General features: G+C 34.4%; 1 protein-coding gene across 2 annotated transcripts; it reads right to left on the minus strand.

The window, feature by feature from the left end:
• Positions 1 to 1374: 1374 nt before the first annotated feature.
• Positions 1375 to 25218, minus strand: LOC126828197 (protein rolling stone). 2 transcript variants are annotated; one of them, XM_050557818.2, is made up of 5 exons: positions 25013 to 25217; positions 24821 to 24913; positions 7835 to 8066; positions 2633 to 2743; positions 1375 to 2279 (listed from the first exon to the last, which is right to left on the minus strand). In XM_050557818.2, the coding sequence occupies exons 2-5, from the start codon at positions 24902 to 24904 to the stop codon at positions 1762 to 1764; spliced, it is 945 nt and encodes a 314-aa protein (XP_050413775.1). In that variant the 5' UTR covers positions 24905 to 24913; positions 25013 to 25217; the 3' UTR covers positions 1375 to 1761. The 2 variants fall into 2 exon arrangements, with proteins under 2 accessions (XP_050413775.1, XP_055958370.1); XM_056102395.1 differs by having other exon boundaries at positions 24821 to 25218.
• Positions 25219 to 25886: the final 668 nt, after the last annotated feature.

The following is a 25886-nucleotide window of genomic DNA, read 5'->3' on the forward strand; positions in this document are numbered from 1 at the left end:
TGACATTAAAATTTATTTTTTGTGAAATTGAAATTATCGCTGTTAACTTTGTTGTAGAAGTCACACTACTTAAATTAAAGGGTAATTAGGTAAGATTACATAAAGAGTTGACAAATTTCGCTGTTATAGTTTAAAAAAAAAGATAATAAAAACAGAATATGCTGAAAGTTTCAAATTGCCCCACTGGGATATTAGCGATTCGATTTTAGGCTAGCCTCGATCGTAATTACTACCGTTGGTACGATAATGTACGTCTCGTTTATCCATTTTTACGTTAAATCATCCATCCCAAAACGTATATAAATCCCTTAAATATCACCGGCTAACGATGGCATCGAGGGTTGATTATTGATATATATATTTAGAGAGAGAGAGAGAGAGGGACAGGGGAGGAAATCGGAAGACCCGGAGAAAACCCACGAGGTTTAACAGGCGACCCTACTCCTTGTCACGTACAACCGGGAAATCAAGCCACGTCAGTTGACCTGATGACAGAGAGAGAGAGAGAAATGGGGTTTAACGTCCACTCGACACAAACTAGGTCATTCCGGGACTAACATATGGTTTTAATTTTTTATTTCAATAATTCGCTTGCGCGTAGGGGTCTTTAGCAGTGGGAGGAAACCGGAGGACCCGGAGAAAACCCACGAGGTTGGACAGACGACCCTACTCCTTGCCACGTACAACCGGGGATTCGAAACCACGCCAGTTGACTCAATGACAGACTTCATGGTACAGCGCGCGCACGCTAACCATCCAGCCATCCACCCCCCCCCCCCGACTCGATGACAGACCTTATGGTACAACGCGCACACACTAACCATTCGGCCATCCAATCTCCCATGGTCTTGATAAATTAATTAATGTCTTATTAATAATTTAGATAACATTTAAAGATACATTATGGGAGATTAGATAAAGAGCTGGCAGTTCTCACTATAATAGTTAAAGAAATGTTGCCAGGCAACGAAACATACGCTCACAGCAGATAAATCGTCCGGGCAGTCAATAATATTATTGTTTATAAATATTGTAGTAAAATTATAATGACCGGGGTTGCTTCCATAGGGAGGCGTGTTTCTGAATATCAGTAATTTATGCAGACTTTATACGTACAAAGTGTGGCGATTTCAACGATAATCCACATTTCTCGAACGTGTTTGAACATAATGCTGGCGAAAGAGATAATCCAGAAATTAGAGGATATCAGTTCCCATGAAGACTGGATACGACTGAATAATCCGCGCGTAATCAGGCCTACTTGCGAGCAAATCACTAAACTATCTATGCGAGGGTAATAGTTCAATGAAATATCATTTATTTTATTTATTTCATTTACTTCACCATCGACGACCTGTTGAGGGAAAGTAAAAGCCATATAATGCATTTATCTTGCTAATTATATTTTTGTATTTTAAGTATTTACTATTACATCATGTTACAGGTTATACATCAAAATGGTGACACCGGAAACAATAGTGAATTAAGTTCATATTCTTTAAAATCAACCAATTCATCAACATAACCGGAGTCGATCTAACAACTACTGTCCAAGCTACATATCGTTTGGATATCTTGGTATAAAAAGAAACAGATTGTTTTATCACCGGGCATTTCATTGTATAACATAGTAGATGAAATCAAAGAGTTAAACCCTTTTCACACAAGCACTACTATTTAGTGTCAGTTATGAACACGCCACCTTTAAGTGCCCGTGGGATGAATATACTTACTAGTTAATACACATTTAATTCTTTGTTATCAAAATTTATCGATTATCAAATTAGTTTTAGAGTTTTGTTCTGTCACTTTACCATTCATACTGGATTTTTCAATATATCCACCATTGTCAAAATTATTATCACCGCTTTTCTTCAGCTGGCCATTTTTGTGTGATCCGTTTTCTTTTTGATCCTCAATTTTACATTGTTCTTTGCGATTTCTACACTGATGATAAACGGAAACCCGAATAAAATACAACAGATAAACAAAGAGATGCATGATGGGAATTGCTATAAATGTGCTGATGATTGCCATTATGATTGTCTTGGTGGGTTTATCCCAGTTGAGTACAGAATACACGTACGGTTGATCCCTCATATTGGTACCATTGGCCGCATGGTAAACAGCCGTAAACACAGTGTAGATGATCCCATATATAACCGGTTGATAAAAATGTAGAATACGATTTGGTACAGCTGTTATAAACAGATTTAAAAACACGTAAACAGAATTGATTCCATGGACAGCTAGACTTACTGGATTAACACCTTTACTAGCTGAAATTTAACACAATTTTCTTTTTATTTTAGACGACGAATAATCAAGAACATGAACGAAATGAACAATTTAATTATTTTTCTAAACGATAATAGCATTTGTTTAAAGATTCGCCCATTTTTCTTTTAAGAATGCCTGATGACTCAAAGCTTTGCATGGATTGTCTATAATTCGGTGTCGTCTATTAGGAGTGGTATAAAACAAAGCTCTTTGAGTATTCAAATATTATATTTTGATCTTTATGCTAACAGTTTGGATGAATTTCCAGACAAAGCCGTGTATTTGTATAGATTTGTATTGCATGCAGGTTACTAGATATTCGAGATAGATCTATTGCACAATGACCACATACCTTTAAAGATCATAGACCAGTACAATGCTGTTACAATGAAACTGGCTGTAGTGGCGATATTATACAAAATCCACAGTAGTTTCAAAAACCATGGCATGTCTTTATTTAAACCTGGAATTACAAACAAAATTCACATCCGTATAGATATAGATTAAAATTTTTATAGTACAGTATTATTTATGTATGGAAGTGGGTAATGGAAGTCAGCTCATATAATTCATGTGTATTGCAGTCAAATCCCTTTATCGCGAACCCGGGGAAATGTGTCGGTCCTGTCGAATTCCTTCAAAGATTTAGCCAAAACTGTTTGTATTACAAAAGGTGCATTTTTCAAATCGTATTAATACTACGTTAACCCCATATACACCCGTAAGAAAAACTTCCGATCAACGAAATGCCTGTGATTTCATTTCATCGTGTTACAATACCAGTTCTTAAATTAGGAAACCTACATCCCGCTATGAAAACTGTATTTACTTGTCTTCCATGTGCACCTTACACAATGCATCTTTAAAGGGACAATAACACTCTTGCTGACTTGAAAGCTCCATAAAATAAATAATATCTCTATCTAAGTACTAGATGTTTAAGTGTCCTACCTGTTGTGTAAATTATCCATTACATCATATTTTACTTGTCCAGAGGGTTCGAAAATATTTTTAAATCGAAGTTTCATTTGAAAAGGTTTACGTTAGACGTTTCAAACCATTATGTTGAATGTTTCAAAATTTTTAAATAAGGTGTGTTAAGATGAAATTTGTATCATCAATTAATTGAAATATTTTAAAATAGTACAATTTGTTGACCAGAATAAAGATTGGGACATATTATTCAGTTACAACAAGAGTGGTATTGAGCCTTTAAAGATAGATGGGTTTAATATATGATGTAACATTCACCGGGTAGACGATTCATAGATTATTTTTCTATTACTATTCTATTTTACAAACCACCTCTTTAACTCGTTCCATCAAAGCCCAAAGCTATTTCCTTTAGGCGGAAAATCTGCAGACTTTATTTTTAAATATTAGTAAAAATGGTGGCCTTTATGTAGATAAACATTTTTCTCTAATAGTTATGAATCTTTGTTTAAGGGCATTGAGCAATATGATGGACATACACCATATGTAAACACATTTGTTCTAATTTAGCATCATATCATGAATGTGCAATTGACAATGTAAACATTTGGCACAGGAAGCAATTACTGCCGCAAGCTCCTAAATCCGATCTTAAAGACAAGTCACATTACTACCACAAGAAAAATCATTTAGCGGAGGTGTTTCATATGTGTGTTGTTTTTTTTTCTTTTTGGAAAGGGTTACATCCAATTATCGTTTCTTTTTAACCTAATGATCAGCTTCTCATTTTGTTAAGTCTGCCAGAAAGAAACGTGTTGAAAGAGTTGCAACTTTTAACTAACAAATATCGTTATCTTCACTTAAAGAAAAAAAAAATTGGATTGAAGTTTTTTGCTTTGATGTAAGTGTGAAAAATGTTAACTTTTAAAAGATTGAATGAGAACAGCTAACAACCAAGAGGAAAAGAGCGGAGATTTTTTTTTTGGAAATGTAAAATTTTTTTTTTTTTTTCATCAATTTTCCACCTGAAAGTTATCAAAATTTTGATTAAAATATAAAGGAGTTACACACAAGTTAAGCACAGCTACGTTGGAACATGGCCTCTTATCTTTTATTTTAAAAAAAATCTATACTGTAAGCTTTTGATCTACTTTCAATGCATCTCAGCATCTGCAAAATAATTTGTGGTAGGTAGCGTAGGTTAATATATTTGGTTACTATTTTGAAATTTAAAATGTTCACCGATAATTTGACATTTGATTAGTAACATTGCTAGGTCGCAACGTTCAAGTTTTTTTGTTTCTTAACTTAACTGGAATTTAATTGACGCCAACGTGAAAGATGGTAGCATCTTTCCCTTTAAATGTAAATGATTACTTCATAATATGTATAAATGCAATATAGGTACACATGTAGGTATAATAAGGTGCAATATATATATATATAGGTAAAGATATGCGAAGAAGGAGAGCTCCTGATTAATACCATCAATGGTAGTTACAGATACATCCGTCTTATCAATATAAACCAGGTGGTGATATTATTTCAGATAACACCCCTTTAACTTCCACATTTATTTGAAGTTAGTGTGGATGAAACACGGCTATTTATTATTAACTGATTATCAACAGGTTGGGGGCTATAACGGGACTAGATTCCGGTGGTGGCAAAAATAGCCATAGAAAAAAATATAATAATACTATGGTAAAGAATTACAAAGATTGCATGTCTAGTGGGTAGCTGATTGTTGTCTAAAAGTTCTTATATTTACTTACCATGCTAAAATATCACCCAAATACTATACACAAATATGTTACCTGTTTGAAAGATAGGTTACTAGGCAATGAAATATACACCCACAGCAGCCAAATCATCCGGCAGTCGACAACAGTTGTCGCATATATATTCGTTATGGGGTAATGGAAGCATTTTCAAGACAATATAATACAGATTGGATGATAACTTTTGTCGTATGAGCGTCACAAGGTTCTACAAAGTGAAACAAGGGCCATAACTCTAGAACAAATTGACAATAATTGTTGAAATTCGATCGGCTTCTTCAATCTATTAATCTAAAAATGACCCCAAAGCAGTCAAAACTTGGCCCAAAGTACACAGGTAACACAAGAAATAACTATTGATGCACGATTTGTAGAAATTTTTGATATAGAAGGGTCTACAGGTTTGTACTTTTAGAGCACACATAAAATGGCAGTTATAATCCATATTGCAAAGACAGCACCTGTCCACTACTAGACGATCATATTATAGTTTGTTATAAAGGTTAACTCTTTCATAACGGCCGAATACCGCCGAGACATGATTCGCCACGGGGTTAGGCAAACAAGTTATACTAACTACCAGAATAGATGGTGAACAACCACAAAGGAATTATCAATGTTTTCAGAAATCAAACTTAGTTTCCGCTGTACATGTTGTATATAAAAATGTCAAATGTTAAGTAATCATTCTGACTGGGAGGAGTAATAATAAGCACTTCTGGAAACTATTTACATTCTATTTTAGGATGTTATAATGATGAAGACACATTTATCGTTCTGGGGGATTAGCCACTATCGATAAATCCAATCATTTCATATCACCAGATGGCGTTTTCATGTTCAAGGCTACTAATCAGCTGAAATAAGCGTTGGTTGGACTCAATCTGATCAAAACACAGTTTTTATTTCGGTCCGTTTTTTATAGTTCAGATTTTATTTATCCTCACTACAGTGGGATCTGGAAGCGGTTTTAAACAAACCGCGTATTGTTAGATGTGGCGGACAAGCCAATGAAATGGTATGTTTAGTTGACCTCTACTCAAGCTGTGCACGAAATTCTGGGAGTCACCTGTAGAGCGGCAATGAAATAAATAAAATCAAATTTAGGTATAATTAGTCTTAGTCATTCGGTGGATGCCAGACACGTATATATAGCGGAAGCTATCAGAAGTATAAAAACGAAACGAAATTTAGATCTGCGTTTTGATATGATAGGTTGCTCTTTGTTGTTTTATTAACATCTCTTGCACACATGCAAATTACAGTAGACCAGATGCAATATATCCTAAGTGTTTCATTATATACATTATCAATTTGAAATAGAATTTGTTTATTGAAAACTTGACAAATGAGCTAATAAATATACTCTGGCGATGAAATTTTGATCATGTGATTATTTTGAGTTGTAGACAATGTCTGATCGTGGAGCAAATGGAGTCAAGTAAATTAACACCACGGCTAAGGGTCTCTGAAGTACAAGCCAGTTTGACTGAAAGTTGCATATCAGGATAACTTTTGTTCAATATGCTGCTGTTGACCATGTCTTACGTTTGTTCAGTGTAATATATGTATGTATCTATTGTTCGTTACACGTGTCAAATGGTTAAAGTATCGTTTATATATTTGTCAGAGCCATGCTTTCTTATGACCAACAACGTTTGCTTTGTCTAAAAGACAGTGTACGTTTCATATATATTGTTTTATTTTGTCCATTCATCTCACATTACATGTATATACCACCGATTTTTGCATTTTAAAATTCGAGTCTGCACGTAAGGTTGAAATTACAGCTTATCCATAGTTGTTTCATCCTTTCCTACAACCAGTCTGGAATTTAATTATTTTTAAAAAGTAAAAACAATGAAACACCTAATACTTTTTCGGTGCTTCTTGTATTTGGCACCAGTGTCAGTTAAACCATGTGCGACATGTTTTAGCAATTATGGAACAAAACACTAATTAAAAGACATAGTTGACAGTTTTCACAATGACCATGTGTGAAACGTACTCTGTGATTATTCTCTATCTTTTTTCTAGGAACCCCAACTTCACACTCAAACAAACCCAACTCAATAAGTCTTATTTTAATTTATAACATCTTTCGTTATACTCCTTAAAATTAACACTACAGTTAAGTCAAGCAACATCTTTAAAGTAGCTAAGTCTCTTACTCAATATCATCCAAAGTCTTCGGCATGAATTATTTGTCAATTTAAATCAACATTGATGTTGTGGTCTTACCAGGAAAATCTGATATCCAGTATTAAAGACAAAATACCCTTGGTACATGAATCGTGTGTCATACTGCGTTTCAGCGCCATTTGTAACAAGAGACTCGAAGAACGAGACTAGACATATTCCACAAGTCATGTCAAACGGTGACGTCATATTCTTATCTGAAGAGCATGCGCAATAAATACCTCGGTGTAGACTGAAATATTCAGACGCAGAGATTGCCATTCGATTGAGACTTCTGGCGTATTTCGCCGAACATATCTGATTTGAAATTAGATTAAAAACGGAAACGATTGAATGTAAATCAGTTTATATACATTCATATTAGATTATTATATGCGTTGCGACCCATTTGTGTCAATTTCTAAATCCTTAATATTAGCGATGTAGCTCCTTTAAGGGGTTTCAATTCTCGACAATGAAAATCTGCTTTATCATTGGTAATAATGGTCGTAACCAACAGTACTGGCTTAAACCAGACTTAAAGAGAACATGATATACATAGTAACAAAATTTTAATTAGATTAGATCTTTAATATGCAATGATGAGTATGTCACAGTGATCCCATTTTAAGCTTGACAATAATTATGCAGATGGCACTTACCTTGAACGATATCTTTTCGCCATATCCGAACATAAATTAATATGATTGCTTCAACTATAGTTTCTACTGTCAACATAAAATAGGTCCAGTTAGTCAAATATATAAACCATTTCACTCGATTCTCCTCCGAGGACGCCCACTGGAAGTTTAGAACGCCGCTTGCGATTATCCAGCCAAAATGATACAACGGCCAGCATACTCTCCAGAGTATGTAGAGAGTTGGACATCCCCACTGAAAAAAAAAACCAAACAATAAAAATATAATCTCTATGTTGTTTTCTTATCGGTGTTTTTGCTTTATGTTTGCTTTTTTAAAAAAAAAAGCAATGAATAATATATTGTGTGTGAAATCGCTTTATTTAATGCCCGCTTCCTCCGAGGTGATAGCGCCGACAGTGGGTGAGGTCAGAACAAAACATTAGTGCTAGTGTTAGGGTTTGTGTCAGCAAAAGAGTTAACCTGAGCCCTTTAATTTGATATTCAGGTTAGAAAAAGGGTTGCACTTTGGAAAATATATTAAATTTTGTAATTGAAAATCATGGTCAATTTATATAACTAGTTTGTTCTATCTACCTTTAAGTACATTATAAGTAGATAATTATATGATTCATGTTAGACAAGCTGTTCAAACTTTAAGTTGTACTTAATTACTTACCCCAAAACATAACACTAACTCACTGTTTTAACTTCAACCAAATTTAAGTGAAGTGAATCAAACACTAGTGTTATTCCAAGGTTTCCCTAATCTCAGCTCATGGAAGTTTTTCTATTTTTTAACGTGGGTTCCAATAGGTCATTACCTCTACCACCCAGGGGTAACACTTTATCAAGGTCAAAAGCAAGATGTAAAGTGTTATCTAATTTTCTTAAAATGTTATTTTTTCGCCTAATATCATTATTCAATAATAAAATTCCTTCAAAATTTATAAAAAAAAAACATACACAAAATCTAAGGTTTCTTGGTGTCAATTCTTTAGAAAAAAAGTCAAGAAATTATCGAAGCAGGATAAGCGGAAGCCATGTTTGAATTAGTCTGGAGATCCTACCTTGTAATTTTATCCACAATTGAATGAAAATGAAACTGTAATTATCTCCCTTTTTGGCTTAACACTTCATTGGAGGTGAAAAGTCATAACTATTTACTCCAACACAACTTTTGACCTCACTCAATGTTAATAATTAAGAAAATGGCCCTTGTTATTGTCAACAATAATACAATGGTCTCGAACACTGAGACTCATATTGTCGACGCTTTCTCGACGGATATAGGATCTGGAGAGGCTTGTGTGTGGCATATGTCCATGAAATCATATTTTACTTACAACGTTTATGAAATTATTCCCCTCGAAGGGGTTTATCATATCGAAAGCATGTAACAATTTTATTATGTTACGTTTCGATTTAAATGCAATTTTAAATAATTTACTGACTAGAAGGTTTATGCCAAAGATAATCACTATCGTATAAAGTAATAGAGAGCTGCAATAACGCAATTTCCATAAACAATATTATGTATCTAAAACGTAAATGGGTGTTGATTCCTTAAAATATAAGTTATGTAAAAGTAAACGTATTACAGTGTCGAATTTAACATTTTGTATAGTGTTTCTGCTACTTTAGATCATAAATTAACCACTCGTGGGTATCTCGGTAGCTTAGTTATCGATGTCTTCGTCAAACCCTGGGCCTGAGATGCATAGAACATAATAATTGTGAAATGGTCTCAGGCTGAAATGAAATAGTCCCCGATATTTCCCCCGGGTCGATATTTGATAAAACAGACTACGATTTATACTTCCGCCGCTTTGAACGATAATTTGATACAATAGTCCTGCGCATAGATAAAAAAAATGGTCACCTACGATTATTGAATTTGCAAGCGCAACGTTGACATCATTGCGAGTCGTTTGTAGTTTAAACGCAATGAAGTATATAAATTATTAAACAATTTGTACCCAGTCGACCTGGTAATTGAATTTATTTCAGAACATATATCTTAGTCAAAACCTTGGCATTGTTTATTTGAACTTTTAGAAGTCTTGTAAGAATTAATGTAATTTTACTGATAGAAGAAACCATTATTTAGACAAACTGGTATTAAGTATGTCTTCACTCATAATAAAAGAAAGTTTAGTATTTGATTATTTTAAAGTTTTGTCTAAGTTACACGTCTGATTTGATTTAACTGTCTGCGATGTCGTTACGATGCCATTTTATCGCCTTTACAGATGATGATTTAAACATATTTGGCAACATTGGATGACGTAAAGATTATGAATGATGAACAATATTAACCGATTGACATTATTTACGTTAAGCCCAATATTCTCTATGCCTTCGTTGATCTTAAATAACTAACTTTGTTCAGAAAACACCTAAAACCCTAATATTCTAATAATTTCAACAATTGACTTTTTTTTTTAAATACTTATGTTTAAACCTATCTTTTTTGTATTTGTCTAGGAACTGTGAAGTGTCCATAAGCTAGTAAACCTATAACTTTCAGGCAGTTAAACCCCGAAATTTTAATTTATTACCTCTTGAACAATATAAATATGATTTAGAGTTATGACTTCAATATATCATGTATAAGATAAGTATATAATAAAATTACTGTATATTATACCAGATATTTAACTATTTTTATACGCCCATATTTTCGTGTCCGTCCGTCCACAATTTATTTGTATACACTCTACAGGTCACAATTTTTATTCGATTTAGACGAAACTTTAAATATAGGTCTATCTTCCAATTATATCGGTTCCTTTCGATATTGGCATAAATCGGATTCTAACTTCATGAATTATGTCCCCTGATTGTACGAAAAATCGCGTTTTTAGCTGTGGACACTCTACAGGTCACAATTTTCATCTGATTTTGATGAAACTTTAAATACATGTTTATAACCAAATGATCTTGGTTTTTTTTCGATATTTGCGCATATCGGATCGTAACTTCCTGAATTGTGGCCCCAGATTGTACGAGGTTACAATTATTATCCGATTTAAGAAAAAAACCTTCGAATATATCACCGTTACACTATAATGACGCTTGAGCTCGAATTTCGTGAAAATCGGACCAAATCTGCGGGACAAAATGACCGCCCCTCGTACGCAAATAGTGATCCGATTTTGATGAAGCTTGAAATACATGTTTATAACACGAAGATCTTGGTTCCTTTCGATATTCGTGCATATCGGATTGTACCTTCCTGAATTATGGCCCTTGATTGTACGAAAAATCGTGTTTTTACTTTGTGTCCCCTCTAGAGGTTACAATTTTTATCCGATTTCAAAAAAACGTTTGAATATATCACCGTTACACCCTAATGATAGTTTCATTCGAATTTCGTGAAAATCGGACCAAAACTGCCGAACAAAATGGCCATTCCTCAGACGCATATAGTGTAAATATATGGTATATCAAGGTTGTGGACCTTCTAGAGGCCACAATTTAGATCCCATTTTAATGAAACTTGAAATACATGTTTAGAACCCAAAGATCTTGGTTTTTTTTGACATTCGTGCATATCGGATTGTAACTTCCTGAATTATGGCCCTTGATTGCACGAAAATTCGCGTTTTTTAGCTTATGGTTCATCTAGAGTCACAATTTTTATCCGATTAAAAAAACCGTTTGAATATAATATCATTGTTACATACTAATAACGGCTGAGTTCGAATTTCGTGAAAAATGGGACCAAAACTGCCGGACAAATGGCCTCCCCTCGAATTCAAATAGTATAAGTATATGGTATATCAAAATTGTGGACCCACCAGAAATCACAATTTTGATGAAACTTGAAATATATCTTTATAACCCAAAGATCTTGGTTCCTGTCGATATTTGAGCATATCGGATCGTAACATCCTGAATTATGGCCCTTGATTGTACGAAAAATCGCTTTTTGTCTAGCTTGTTCTCTATCCACCTCTTTCCAAATGTGGGCGTACCTGCCTGGCAGCCACTGGTTATTATACTTTAAAAAATATCCAAGAATAAAATATTATTAGACTAACAGCGATCCCTTAGTTTGGACGAAACAAGATAATACGTATGGAAAATAATAAAATAATTTGAAATTAGAAAAATAAAATGTAATCAAGATGCGGTGGAAAACCCATATCCTTTGTATACCCTAGTAGCACATTAAAAGTCCCTTGACAGTTTGAAAGTGAAGTAAGAGAAGTTCATAGCACCGGTGTCTGGGCAAAAATGACCTGCATAGTACACTGCATAACATATAGTCGTCTTCATTATGCCTGATTGCACAGAAGAATAAGACGTTAAAGCCCATTATGTAAGAGCTGACTCCTTGCTATAATAGCTCAAAAATAAATAGTGTAAAAAGAAAATATTGAAAATTTTATTCAAACTACATCATTCTGAGCCAAGTTATATTTTTTGGTGTTTTGACAAGATGTGTGCATTGTGGTAACCAGGGCACTGGTATATCCGAGAATTAGCCTCGCTTTCCCATTTTTAGATTAAATTTTAAATGGCCGTTCTAATCTAGCTAAAATCTCGAATACCCGATGGTATCTAGAGTTGATCATGGTCTTGTTGTGTTAATAAATGCCTAATTAATAATTCATATAACATTTAAGGCCCAAAGAAAGACCTGCAATAGGCATATTTAGCGCTTACATAATGCATATTTAAACTCTAAATTAAACATAAAATGTATCATTTTGGTAAGTTGTGTATCAGTTTGTTAAACTAAGCATCGAAATGAAATGAAATGAAATGCGGTTTAACGTCCTACTGTTCTGCTCCTATACTGGGCTAATGAAGACGGGCATACGCCATACAGTGTGCTATGAGGGAAATTTTACCCGGGCAGCGGCACTATCGCCTACTCTTATATCGAATTCCAACTGCCAAGGGATCTTTTACGTGCATTCCAATGTTTACACGGGACCTCGGTTTTTCGTCTCATCCGAAGGACTAGACAGCTGTCCTTGTCAGGCCCTCCGTCCTGCATCACTGACAAGGGGAAACCACGTCGGAAAATCGGGATGAACTTCCTCGGCCAATGCAGGGATCGAACACCCGACCTCCAGGCTAGCGAGCCAGCGCCGTACCCACTTAGCCAAGGTGGCTCCAAACTAAGCATCACCCAGTTAAACTGTATATCACTATCATTCGGATAAGTTATAATATAACATGTTCTTAAACTATGTATCATTTTGTTAAACTATATATCAGTTTATGAAAGTATGTACCGCGTTTTTGCGTCCCATCCGAACTATTTCCGCGCCACTCATGGCACATGAGAACAGGGCTTCAAAAATCCCGATGACCATTTTACGCACACGTCAAGAATGGAACGCAAGATATTCTGGTTGTGGATCCAGGGTCCTAAACACACCCACCGCGACCCATCGACTATGTTGGATTTCAATCTCTTTATAAATGTATTACTACAATACGTTATTACACACTACTACTTCTTTATAGCGATATTTGAAAGTATTGAAATAACATTCCATCAAATGAGTGGGTTTGGAATTTTTAAAAAAAGAAATCTGCTGAAATTTACTTCTGTGTTATCATCTACAAACAGACTATAAATCTGATATACTATGAATGTTGTAGAATTGCAAATATTTTCTTTTTGCATGTGAACTGTGTGGAATGGTTTCCACCTGCATATTAGCCTTTTTATAGCTATTCCTTCCTGGGGTTCGACTCCATTGTATTTCTAAAAACTGTTTTAAAGCTATGAGATCTTGGCTCTAGAATTATTTCAAGAATGAGCATGCGATATTTTATCATCGGGATCATCTAAGATGAAAGTGTCTTAAATCATTCCACGTCTCTATCAAACCTGTCATGCAATAATATCAATGATCTGAAGTGAATTTTGATGTTGTTTATGCACTTTTGATCGGTATTTTTTTCGGCGAGCCCTGACAAAATACAAATGCAATGGAGTAAATGTTATAACTCATGGGAACCGCGATTCTTTTTTATTTGACACTAATGTCAAAAACTTTCAGCAGTAGTAATGTTCTTTGAGAACATTTGGAACCTCTCTAAAACCATAAACTGATACACATGAGAGCTTTCTGTAATTGTATTTTTTTCCCAAAATTTATTAAATTCTCGGTTAACAAAATACTAAAAACTGATTCTATAAACTGTCTTGTACACGTGTTTCCAAATTTATAAATGGTTCGGGATTTTTTTTCATCATTATTTTTTAATTTTTATTTTTTTATCTTTGGAGGTGGGAGTGGGAGTTATATGAACACTCTTCACAATTTTAGACTTACATCGGTACCAATTAAAAAAAGATGCCTATGTATAGAAAACAACTAAATCTAAAATGGCCGCTCAGGTTATACTTCTGTTTTTCAAGAATTTATTGAGTAAACTCAACTATTTCAGAACAATCTGTCTGCTATGGTTACAACTTACAAATCTAGTTGGTCCAACCTAATGTTTCCGTTTGACTATTTTGGATTTCCATTTAGCACGACGATAGTTTATGGTGTCTCGCGCGAGGCAGGGTATGCTAACCCTTTCACGAACACCTGCTATATGTGAGTGTTTGCATGTGGCAAGTTCCCTCCCTTTCGTTAATTTATTTTGCCGAATTCTCCCACTGGATTTTTATCTTCGGATAGTAAAAACTATAAGGTATCAATCAGAAATGTCCATCTTTAAAACAGCCACTTTAAATTTGTGTTTTTCAAACTGTTTAATTACATGTAGTCTTTCATATGTTTTTCCCTTTAAAAAATCAAGACAAAATATAATATATCTATTACGTACTCTACTGCAGGATTTTTTTGACGCCACTGTTAAAATTTATGGCGAAAAAATGAGATTTTGTAAACAAATTATAAAAAAATATTTCAACAGGGTCTACAGTTTTTGACACATACAATCGACTTTATGGGGTTTTAATTACGTAGTATTTGTTGAAGCATTTTTTCAGCATTTTTTTTATGTGAAGCGTAAACATGAACATCAAGTGTATTACATGAGAGTTATTTTTTCAGAAATCATATCTTATGACTTTTTGATTGTTCTGTGACAGATTTCAACTTCATTATGGTTTAGTTCTTGAAACATGAGAAATGGCTGAGAGCACTTGAACAACGACCCTGAAAGGATTCAAATCGACATTACAGGTTCTATATTCCTAGAGGAGAATTTTATCTGTCACTCAACAAACTGAATTATGATATGTTTTTTAAATTATTTTAATCGATCATCTTGCTGGTAGTATTTAGAATTGTTTTAAATGATTATTTTAATTGGTTCATGACAAAATGATACATAACGCTTTTTCGAAATATCAGTACACCATAATACTGTTTATTTTTTCGCTATACCCAATCAATCTCGCTGTATCAAATTTCAAGTTGTTTACTGGTATAACATAACCCGTATTTAATCAGCTTGTGCATGTGTTGTCTACTCTTTCGGAAGGGACGAAAATCCAAAGTCTAATGTAGATTGACAGTTGAAATTCGACTAAGAGTGGGTTGAAACATGGCTGAAAATGACCAGTTAAGTCTCAAAATGATCGAAATGTTGACGAGATTCATTTCCATTTGAATCATTAATAGTACCATTACTGTTAACAGTCATGTCGTTGTTTACTGGTATAGCATAACGTGTATTTAATCAGCTTGCGCATGTGTTGTCTACTCTTTCGGAAGGGACGAAAATCCAAAGTCTAGTGTAGATTGACAGTTGAAATTCCACGAAGAGTGGTTGAAAAACCTCTGAAAATGACCAGTTTAGTCTCAAAATGATCGAAATGTTGACGAGATTCATTTCCATTCCAACCATTAACAGAACCATTACTTTTAACAGTCATATCGATTACAAACACCATATTTGATTTCTTTTGAAACTTGCTAACTTGCAAAGGCATTCTATAAACCTTCTGACTTTGATATACGTAATTTGTTTAAAAGTTGAAATATAAGACATAAATACATGTATAGACATCCGCATATAACATAAATATATTTAACACAGGATAAGAACATGGACCTTTGTTCTGTTTCAAAGACTTTTTAAAAACAGCTTTATGGATGTTATAGATTTGCGTATTATTTTCATCTATTTTATTCGGCATGTTGCCTTTTCGTGATGTTCTTTCCACCCGCATATCTTTTTTACAATAATCTTTCATCCTTTCCTAACATCGCTTTAAAGAATGTTTTTAAACTGATCTTAATATTTGTACGAAAAGTAAGATTACATCAAAATAAACATTATATATCCATGGGTTAAGGTACGATGAGATGATAAGATACTCAAAAGGCGTTTAATCCTTCCGAAAAAAAAAAGAAAATTGTCACCCATACAGATTTCTTTTTAATGCTCATTTCTATACTGAAACAGATATAAAACGTTATCTTCAGATAGAGATATCACGACAAATAAAATAATTTTAAGAACTTATAGGTTGATAGTTTGTCATTAAAAAAGATCCTATGTGAGCTGCATACAACATAGTATTATGAAATATTTATTGACCTCTCTCCATGAAATAGTGCCCCTTTAACGGAAATTATCTTCTTCCTCCACTATCAGATATAATGTCGACTGGGAGTGAAAACGGTGCAACAACGTCAAAACAATCACGTAACATTTTACTTTATTGATACCTTATACTAAATGCCCTGGCAATCATACAATATACAGTCCAGCATCCAGCGAATCAATGGCTCGAATTGTTCGAAAATAAAATACTTCCGCAAAGATGAAAGTTCACCGAATCGTAAGACAAATGTAGTGCTAACAGTGATTCACCGACAATACAAAGTTTAACATAAAACACAAATTTGAAAAAAGATCACGTCGTAAGCTACGCGCCCCTTTTACAAGACAAAACATTCCAACAGATAAATCTAGTACCATATTAGTTTTGGGTGATGGGTGTTCCGGAAAGACAGTGTTATAAGACACAAACTTTTTTGCGTTGGGAGGGGTGAGGGGTGGCGGGGGTGAGGGCGCTACGCTTGGAAGATCGCATAGCAAAATATATTGTAGCCCCCAAATCGCCATCAATAACAATACCCAATGTCACAATCAACATTTCACTTTTCTAAATTATACCACAGTAAAATATAATATATAATATGGATTTGGGACTTCCAGACTTATTGGAATTTATAAGGTATACATACATACTCAATAAGGTCAGACAAACTATGTTTACGTAAACTTTAAATTAATCTGTATAAAATCTCCCTTTATTTGGAAGCGATTGCCTGAAACAACCAGACGATATCGACAATGATGAAAACGTGCCCAGTAGCAGTATACAGTCCATTTAGACCGATGAAGAGATTCTTCTTCTGTTATCATGAAGCAAACATTGATTTGGTCTTCGGTCAGTGGAGTAAGGTACATTGATGTCCTAGACTGCCTCTACTACTATATACTGTTTATTTTGAAATACTCATAACCTTACTTTTTGTACAGATTTAAGAGCCCACAGCCTCTAAAGAACTTGCATATCTTTACGGTAATACGATCAATAAAGATAGTCTAATTTGACTTAAATATACATTTATCTACAAAGAAGATTAGTTTTAAAATATTCGCTAGGTTTTTTTCTGGAAACCTTAAATATTCCAAACCCATATATAAAAAGTATTATGAAAGAAGTGGCACCAGGGTGTCTAGAAATCCAATTTATCTCAAGAATGGTTAAATTGGTGGGAATCATTTTTGCAAGACACTGTGTGCATAATCTGAGAAATATCTGTCAATCCATTGCTGATATATATAGACACCTTATATGGTTATTTGCAGGTGGGTCTCAAGAGGGTTCACATAACGTTGGTGAAAACGTGCTGCTTTGTGTGATTTAATGTTCGATAATTTGGATAAAAAGGCTATTTCAAATTATTTTAAAAATTATATTGTTTAAATGAGTTTAATGCAGTTACTAGTTTTGTGTAATGCCAATCTACACAATGTAATTTGTGTATAACTATCACAGTTAACGGTGTTTGTGCTCCTCTTATATTATAGCAAACACAAACGTGACATAAACACCGACCGTTCGGTTTGGCTCTATTCTTAATGAATGGAACTCGGGTTAAAAGGCATAGATACGTATACTATTTGGTCCCCTGTTTCTAGATGTAGCTACTTTATAACAACCTAAAATTACTTTACTGTTTTTCTTTACTCTAGTGTTTCAGCGTCAGTATGAAACACTCGTCTCTTTATCTGTATAAATACATTTATTGTTATATATCTTATTTATTTACATAATTTTCATTTCTAATATTAAGTCTACATTACAAAGATTGTGTGTGTGTGCTGTATTGTATATATTAAAGGACAATATTGGTGTCAGCCATTATCATGTGATAGAACTGGTTTAACACATTCCAAATATAATTTTAACACAGAGACCATTGCTTCTATAGATGCGTAATCAAAGTTTTAACAAACGGAAGTGACGAAGGCAAAAGGAAAACACGAGTTATTCTTCTATATAACTGACTGAAGTGACGAGTGATAACAGATACACAGTCGAATTTCTGCTCACTAATAATTTCTTCGAAGACAAAAAGTTGTTATATGAGACTGTGAGAGGATATCTGACAATTAAAAACAGAAATTGACTGTCACAAGAAAAGAGAAAAAGAAAAAATATAGAAAAATTCCGTGCATTGTCATGTTTTTATTAAGTATAGACCGAATAAAAACAAGGGAATGCACGGACTATTTCTATTGTTCTCTTATCTAGTGACATTCAATTATTTTTTTGAATTGTCAGATATCCTCTTACAGTCTCACATAACAACTTTTGGTCTTCGAAGGAATTGCTAGTGATCAGAAATTCGCCCGTGTATCTGTTATCACTTCAGTCAGTTATATAAAAGGATAACTCGTGTTTTCCTTTTGTGTTCGTCATTTCCGTTTGTAGAAACCTTCATTACGCATCTATCGTAGCAATGATCTCTGTGTTAAAATTATATATGGAATGTGTTTAACGAGTTCTATCACATTATGTGATAATGACTGACATCAATATTGTCCTTTAAGTCATAGCTAAGGTCGCTTATTTTTTAACTAAACGGTAAGATACCCTGTTAAAAAGCCGGGTACTGAATCAAACTATTGTGTCTTACCATTATGGTACCCGGGGCCTTCTACTAAAACACATGTTTAAGAACTGTAAGTTAATGAACAATTTGTCCAACACCTAGTTGTAATGTCGTGTCGAAGGTCGATTATTTTGTAACTAAAAAGGTAAGGTACCGGTCGTGTATCGAATGAAACCAGGTCTACTCCCATTATATAACCTGTATTATGGTACTCGGTTGTTTCTAGTACAAAATATGTTTAATAAATCCAGTAATTGTGTTTCCAATAGTGTACCTTGTGTTAATATGTTTAAGTTAATTAACACCTTTTTATAGTAATTAGTGAACGGAGTTGCTCAACATGTGGTTTTACCATAGATGATTCAATAATTTGTAATATTTGTTAAAGATGGTAAATAGACAAAACTACGATATAAAAATTACGATATAAACAAGAAAAAGGCAGGATAAATAATATCTTGACTTTGGTGTTAGCGGATACAAATTAAATGTATTTCGAGTGCAAAGTGAAATAAAATGGAGTTTAACGTCCTATTTGTTTGTACCAACCAACTAACACATGACAGCAGTGTTATAGACTATTCTTATTACGAATTCCAACTGTCAAGGGTTCTTTTACGTGGATGCCATCTGTATCTCTGATTTCAGTCCCTTCTCAACGAATAGACATGCGGAAACCACGCGGGACCACTTGTAAGAATATGTTTTCATTTCATTATTCTGGCATGGTGTGCCTTTAAAACTGGTAAAGCGTTAAACTGTTAATCTGAACACCATTAAGACAAAGCAGGTGCTTGCATACAGAAGAAATATTTCATATGCTGTTTATACTACTATATCTTCATTGAGGAAAAACATATAACATGTACCGGATATTAGTCTAACATAGAAATAAAATATCAAAAGAGTTCGTTAAACATGGAGGAAAGGTGAATAAAGAAAACTTGAACTTCGATTGAAAACCTTAAGTTGAACGATTCAATTTCAATAACATAAACGAATCTAATCAGTAATAAACACAGTAAGATGTGTTATAAAAACAAGAAATAAATATGTCGATATATTGCCATTCCAGAACAGGAAATCTGGCAGATATTTATGTATTCTTAAAATCGGAGCCGCGATGGCTCAGTGAGAAAGACATATTGGTTCGCAAACCTGGGTGTCCCGTGTTCGATCTCGGCGTTGACCGAGAAAGTTCATCGGGATTTTCTAGCGTGTTCCTCCTTGTCAGTTATGTAGGACAGGGGCCCTGGCAAGGGAAGTATATGTATTTGTACGGATGGGACGAGAAATCAATGTCCCGTGTACACATTTGCGTGCACGTAAAAGAACCCTTGACAGTTGGAATTCGAAATAAGCGTCAGCTGTAGTACGGCTGTCCGGGCAAAATTTCCCTCGTAGCACATATCCCCATCTTCATCAGCCCAGTCTATGCAATAGTTTGACGTTAAACCCCATTTTTATCCCATTTAATGAATATCTCTGCACTTGTTACACATAAATAAGATGAAATAAGATGAATTTGTGCACATTACACCTACACGAGCTTTTGAGTTGTTGCTGGTTTTCTAACAAAAAGGTTTAACAATTGAAATACTTAAATATAGACAAAAATCCCCTTCGAGCCAGAGACGATATTGTATTTGTTCCGGGGCTGGTTTTCATCCGTAACTGTTACTAATATTAAGATTTGTAAGTATTATTATTGATATTCATAAAGCAAGTATCCTATCCAGACGGCACCAACAAAGCATACACCTAACCCTGCCTGTTTATCGCCATATTGAAAAATAGCTTACACGGTCCAATTGGACATATTCGGCAAAATGTTTTAATGGAAAGTGGTACTAGGTGTTCATGAAATGGTAACCACACCTTGCCTCGTGCGCGACACCTCTCATTGCCAACCGCTGTAATGAAAATTTGAATATGATAAAGCGAAAACATCAGTAGACACGTACATGTTTTAGTGATCAACCATATTGTACCAGGTGACAATTTGTAAATAGCTCATGTGTATTCTTATTGGGATCCATCACAATGTAAACTTACAATTTGATCCCACTTCTCTCTGAATATCATGCCGTTAAACGGTCATTTGAGGAATATACCTGGGGAAGTGGCATAACAGTATAACGGTAGTAACATACCACGTAGTGTAATTTTTAAAAGTTACTGGCAAGGACGAAACACATAGTCTCGAGTTCTGTTGGTGTTCTACGTCTATCAGATTGTCACTTTTATTGACAGGTATAGACGTAAGTGTCGTTAATATTAACTATAATACCAACACTGAAAAACACATAGTTTTGACCCTACTTTACCAAAGGGAACTGCACTTCCGGTTTGGTATTCAAAGTACGATTAATTCTACAGCAGATTAATCTTATAAATATTTGTAATGAAGTCTAAGCTGGGTTTCTTAAACATATCTATCATCCAGTAAGCGCCTATAAACATTTAGGTTAGGCTAAATGTTAGAGCGAATTTTTTTTATATTATCTATAACAGATCTTTCAGAATCAAACCTTTTTCAGTTTCCCGTTCACCCGTATTTAAACATTAATTTCTTAAAATAGTTCCTAACATAAAGATAGTTTGTATGGGGTGTACCTGAATGCTCTTTTCAATCCTCTACACTTATTTATATCTAAAAGCATTATTTTTATAATAACCAGGAAAAATCCAATTATAGACTCAAAATGTATCATAAGTCCACTTTATATTTAAAGTTAAAGATGCATCATACAAGAGCTAAATCTGCCTACTGAACTTATTAATTCTAATAAATTTTCCGTGATTACATTCATAACTCATTTATTTTATTGTGCATCTACCATTTTTTCAAAATGTAATATCGCCGGTGAGCTGTAATGTTACTGGAATTCAGACGCTCTATAATTTCATTATATTATTATTACTGTGGGTCGTTTATTTTGGCCTCATATAAACTATTATTTAGACATGTATTCACATGACAAGTCTATAATCAATCAACTCTCTATATCACTGAGTGGTCGAGACTTAAACGGATTAAAAGAGGGTCGCCATTTAATAATTTAATTTAAAAATGGCGAATCGAGGAGAAGTCTAGAATAACAATACCATTTTTACGATAATAAACAATCTATGCCACATCTTGTCAAAACTGTCAAACAGTGATAACTTCGTTCAGAATAAAGTAATTTGAATGAAATTTTCAATATATTCATTTGCATTATCTTTTGTTTTAACTATTGTAGCAAGAACGGTCTTTATCTTGCGAGTGTCATAATGGCAAACATGTTAAAATGACTGTATAGATTGTCAAAAAAAGTTTGCCTTGGGGTATTCTTGGTAAGAATATATTTCCCTGGATATGTTTGTGAATCGATGGTTATGTATTCACGATCTCGTAAATTAACAAAACGATGTGGTCATATCGTTTTCACTCCCCACCCCTCCCCACCCCTAATAAAACCATAATATGACGGCGCTGTTAGATGAGTTCGCATTCGAAGTATATTGCTTAGGTGATTTATGAACAACTATGACTGTACTGACCCACAATGGTAATCAAGGTCTGGTTTTAAATTTCAATCAATTATAATTCAGCGATTTATATCAAACAAATACAAAATATACTGTTAAAGGAAAGAGGGGCTTTAAGCTATAGGTATATTCACCCAAAGATGTTAACATTCATGACTCAGAAACAAAAAATCACTGATGTTTTAAAAATCCATTAGCAAAGTCCATAACTAAGAATGGGTACAAAAATTGCTATTTTAGAATAAAGATCTCAAATGTTATCATTTCGTGTCAAAACAAATTCGCCAACACTCAAAGATAAAATATTTAAAGGATTTGATATTTCACACGGTTATTTTATAATGATTATTTAAAAAAAATACAAATTGATGTTATATTTTAGAAGTGTTGACATAGGTGTTCAGTAAATCATGAAATACATGTACATTTGCAATGCACTTAATTTAAGTGTTGTTCTAATCATGTTTACATGTTTTACTAAATAGCTTTGCCAATACCTTTAAAACATTATATTAGGTGACTTATTGAACTTGGAGAATATCTCATTTCATTGTACACATTTATTATGTTGGTGAGGAGGTCTGTCATTGAGTCAAGTGGTATGGTTTCGATCCCAAGCTGGTACGTGATAAGGAGTAAGGTCGCATGACAAACCTCGTGTGTTTTCTCTGTGCCCTCCGGTCCTTTCACTTCTACGCGCAGCGGGATTATCGAAATACATTTGGGTCGTCTTAGTCCCGTAATGACACAGCTTGTTTCGGGTGGGGGTTAAACCCCATTTCATTTTATGTATATTCCATGTTATAATAATTTTCTAGTTAATATTACGACTGTTTACTGTAGGAGCCGCGATGGTCCAGTGAGTAAGGCGTTGGCTCGCTAACCTGGAGGTTCCCTTTTCAATCCCGGTGTTGGTCGATAAAGCCCCCCCCCCCCCGTTATCAGCTAATATTACGAGTGTTTACTATAGGAGGCACCGTGGCTCAGTGAGTAAGACGTTGGCTCGCTAACCTGGAGGTCCCGTGTTCGATCCCGGTATTGGCCAAGAAGGACCCCCCACCCCCTTGAAGGGGAGTCTGACAAGGGACAACGTATAGTCGTTCGGATGAGACTTAAAAACCGAGGTCTCGTGTACACATTGGCGTGCACGTATACGGCTAGAATCCGGGCAAACATCCCTCACAGCACGCTGCCGCTAAACCCCATTTCATTCATTCCGATCATACCTTTATAGTATCAAATGAATAGTCCAACTAAACATTTTAAACAGTCCATCGTGTGACAAGCAGCATTTATCTTTTTCGACATATCGAGAATATTTACTACTTTTTTCGGTTGGCTAAATTCCAAACGCCTTTCATTGGCAATTAGTATTCATAGTCATTTCTTGTTATCTACCCTGTATCATGCACAGTATGCTTTTTACAACTGGCTGTTTTTGTTATTGTATAATGTTATTTTCGGAATAACCCATTAACAACGATATTTCGTCTTTTTTTTTGCTGGTTAGTGAAACTGATTAAATGATATGAAATCAAACGCTGGGGGTCTCTAATCAAACCTGCCGCAAGATAATTTCAACTTTATTTGACGGTGGAATGCATATAGCCTATAATATACAATGTTGCCAAAGTTTCCAAGAGAACATAAAAAAACAGTACGCGTATGGAATACAGACATTCAAAAACGACCAATATTGTTAATTATTCAGATAAATATATAAAGTTAAACGTGTACGAGAAGACAAGAGAGAGACAGAGAGAGAGAGAGAGAGAGAGAGAGAGAGGGGATGGTTTAACGTCCACTCGACACAAACTAGGTAATTTCGGGACTAACATATGGTTTAATTTTATTTCAATAATTCGCTTGTGCGTAGGGTCTTTAGCAGAGGGGGAAAACGGAGAAAACCCACGAGGCTGGACAGGCGACTCTACTCCTTGTCACGTACAACCGGGAATTCGAAACCAAGCCAGTTCACTCAATGACAGGCCTTATGATACAGCGCGCACGTGCTAACTATTCGGCCATCCAACAAACTGCATTGCGTATGCCCGTCTTGATGCAGAAAAGTAGGACGTTAAAACCCATTTAATTTCGTTTCATTTATTATAATATTTCGATTATAATATTCTTCGATATTGGCGTATTAATATATTGTTTACCCACTGGAATATAAATACACACACATATATATATATATATATATATATATAACTAACATTTTTTTCTCATGACTGCGGAATTCGGTCGAACGGATTTATATTCCAGTGGGTAAACAATATATTAATATGTCAATATCGAAGAATATATATATGTCATACCACTCATCTAAGATAAAACAACCGCTTACCTGAGAACTAACAAATTCTTTTGGCTTATTATGGCCCAGTCCAAAATTCTTCAATTGGAATTCTTCTTTTATGTTGGGACCCATCTGCAAAGCCTGTCGATTATATAAAACACGTTGATAGAATCAATGGAGTTGACATGAGCGATATGTTCTATACAGTGAATACAAGATAGTGTTTATATAATAATATACCTAGTTCTAACTCGGGAGACGTACTCGACCCATCAAACGCTCTACTTAGACAATTTATTGAACACTCGATCGTTTTACAAACTCTAGTCGCATCGTCGTTACTCAGATCTTCATTGATACCGATTTGCGTAAGAGAGTGGTATTTATCTCATGAACAGCTTATCGAGAAAGGATTTAGAAGAGTCAATTGTTGTAGATATATACACATCCCACGTGGTTAGTGGTGTCTGGTAATGCTTATTTACATACTACTACAAGAGATTACACGTGAAAAGGATCGTGAATGAATGGTTAATACATTTACAATTTTATGAATTTAGCCGAGATACTGTTTTATACATTACATAAATTCCTTCTAGTTTGTTTATAATACTATAATACTAGTACGTGAATATGAATGAAATAACATCTTCATATTTTTGTTCTGGTCTAACACACATGCATATGCTATAAGCTTTTAATGGGTGTTTGATTGCAATACATCTTGGAAACCCGACTCAATAGATTGATAAAATACTTTTTATAGAAAGCTATATGATTATTGGCGGGTATGTGTGGGCTTGTATTGGGAAAGGTTTGTACCCCCACAACCAACACACACACACCGTATCGTCTCATGCCTCGAAGAACTTTTTTGTCCAAATAAACAATCTGAATTCCATTCGGTGAACAAAGGCGGGGTGGGGTGTGAAACTTTATTGTAACTGCAGTATTTTACTTGACAATTTAGCTAACAAATATTTTGCTAAATCTGTGATAAGTGATTGAATGGAAGTAAATGTTTATTTAAAGAATAAAATAACATTTTTCCATCTAGATTGGTTATCACTAATTATATATAATTATTTATGCGACAAAACATAAACTGAGACCT

The sequence above is a fragment of the Patella vulgata genome, chromosome 7 (genome assembly GCF_932274485.2).
Source record: "Patella vulgata chromosome 7, xgPatVulg1.2, whole genome shotgun sequence".
NCBI classification, from domain to species: Eukaryota; Metazoa; Mollusca; class Gastropoda; family Patellidae; genus Patella; species Patella vulgata.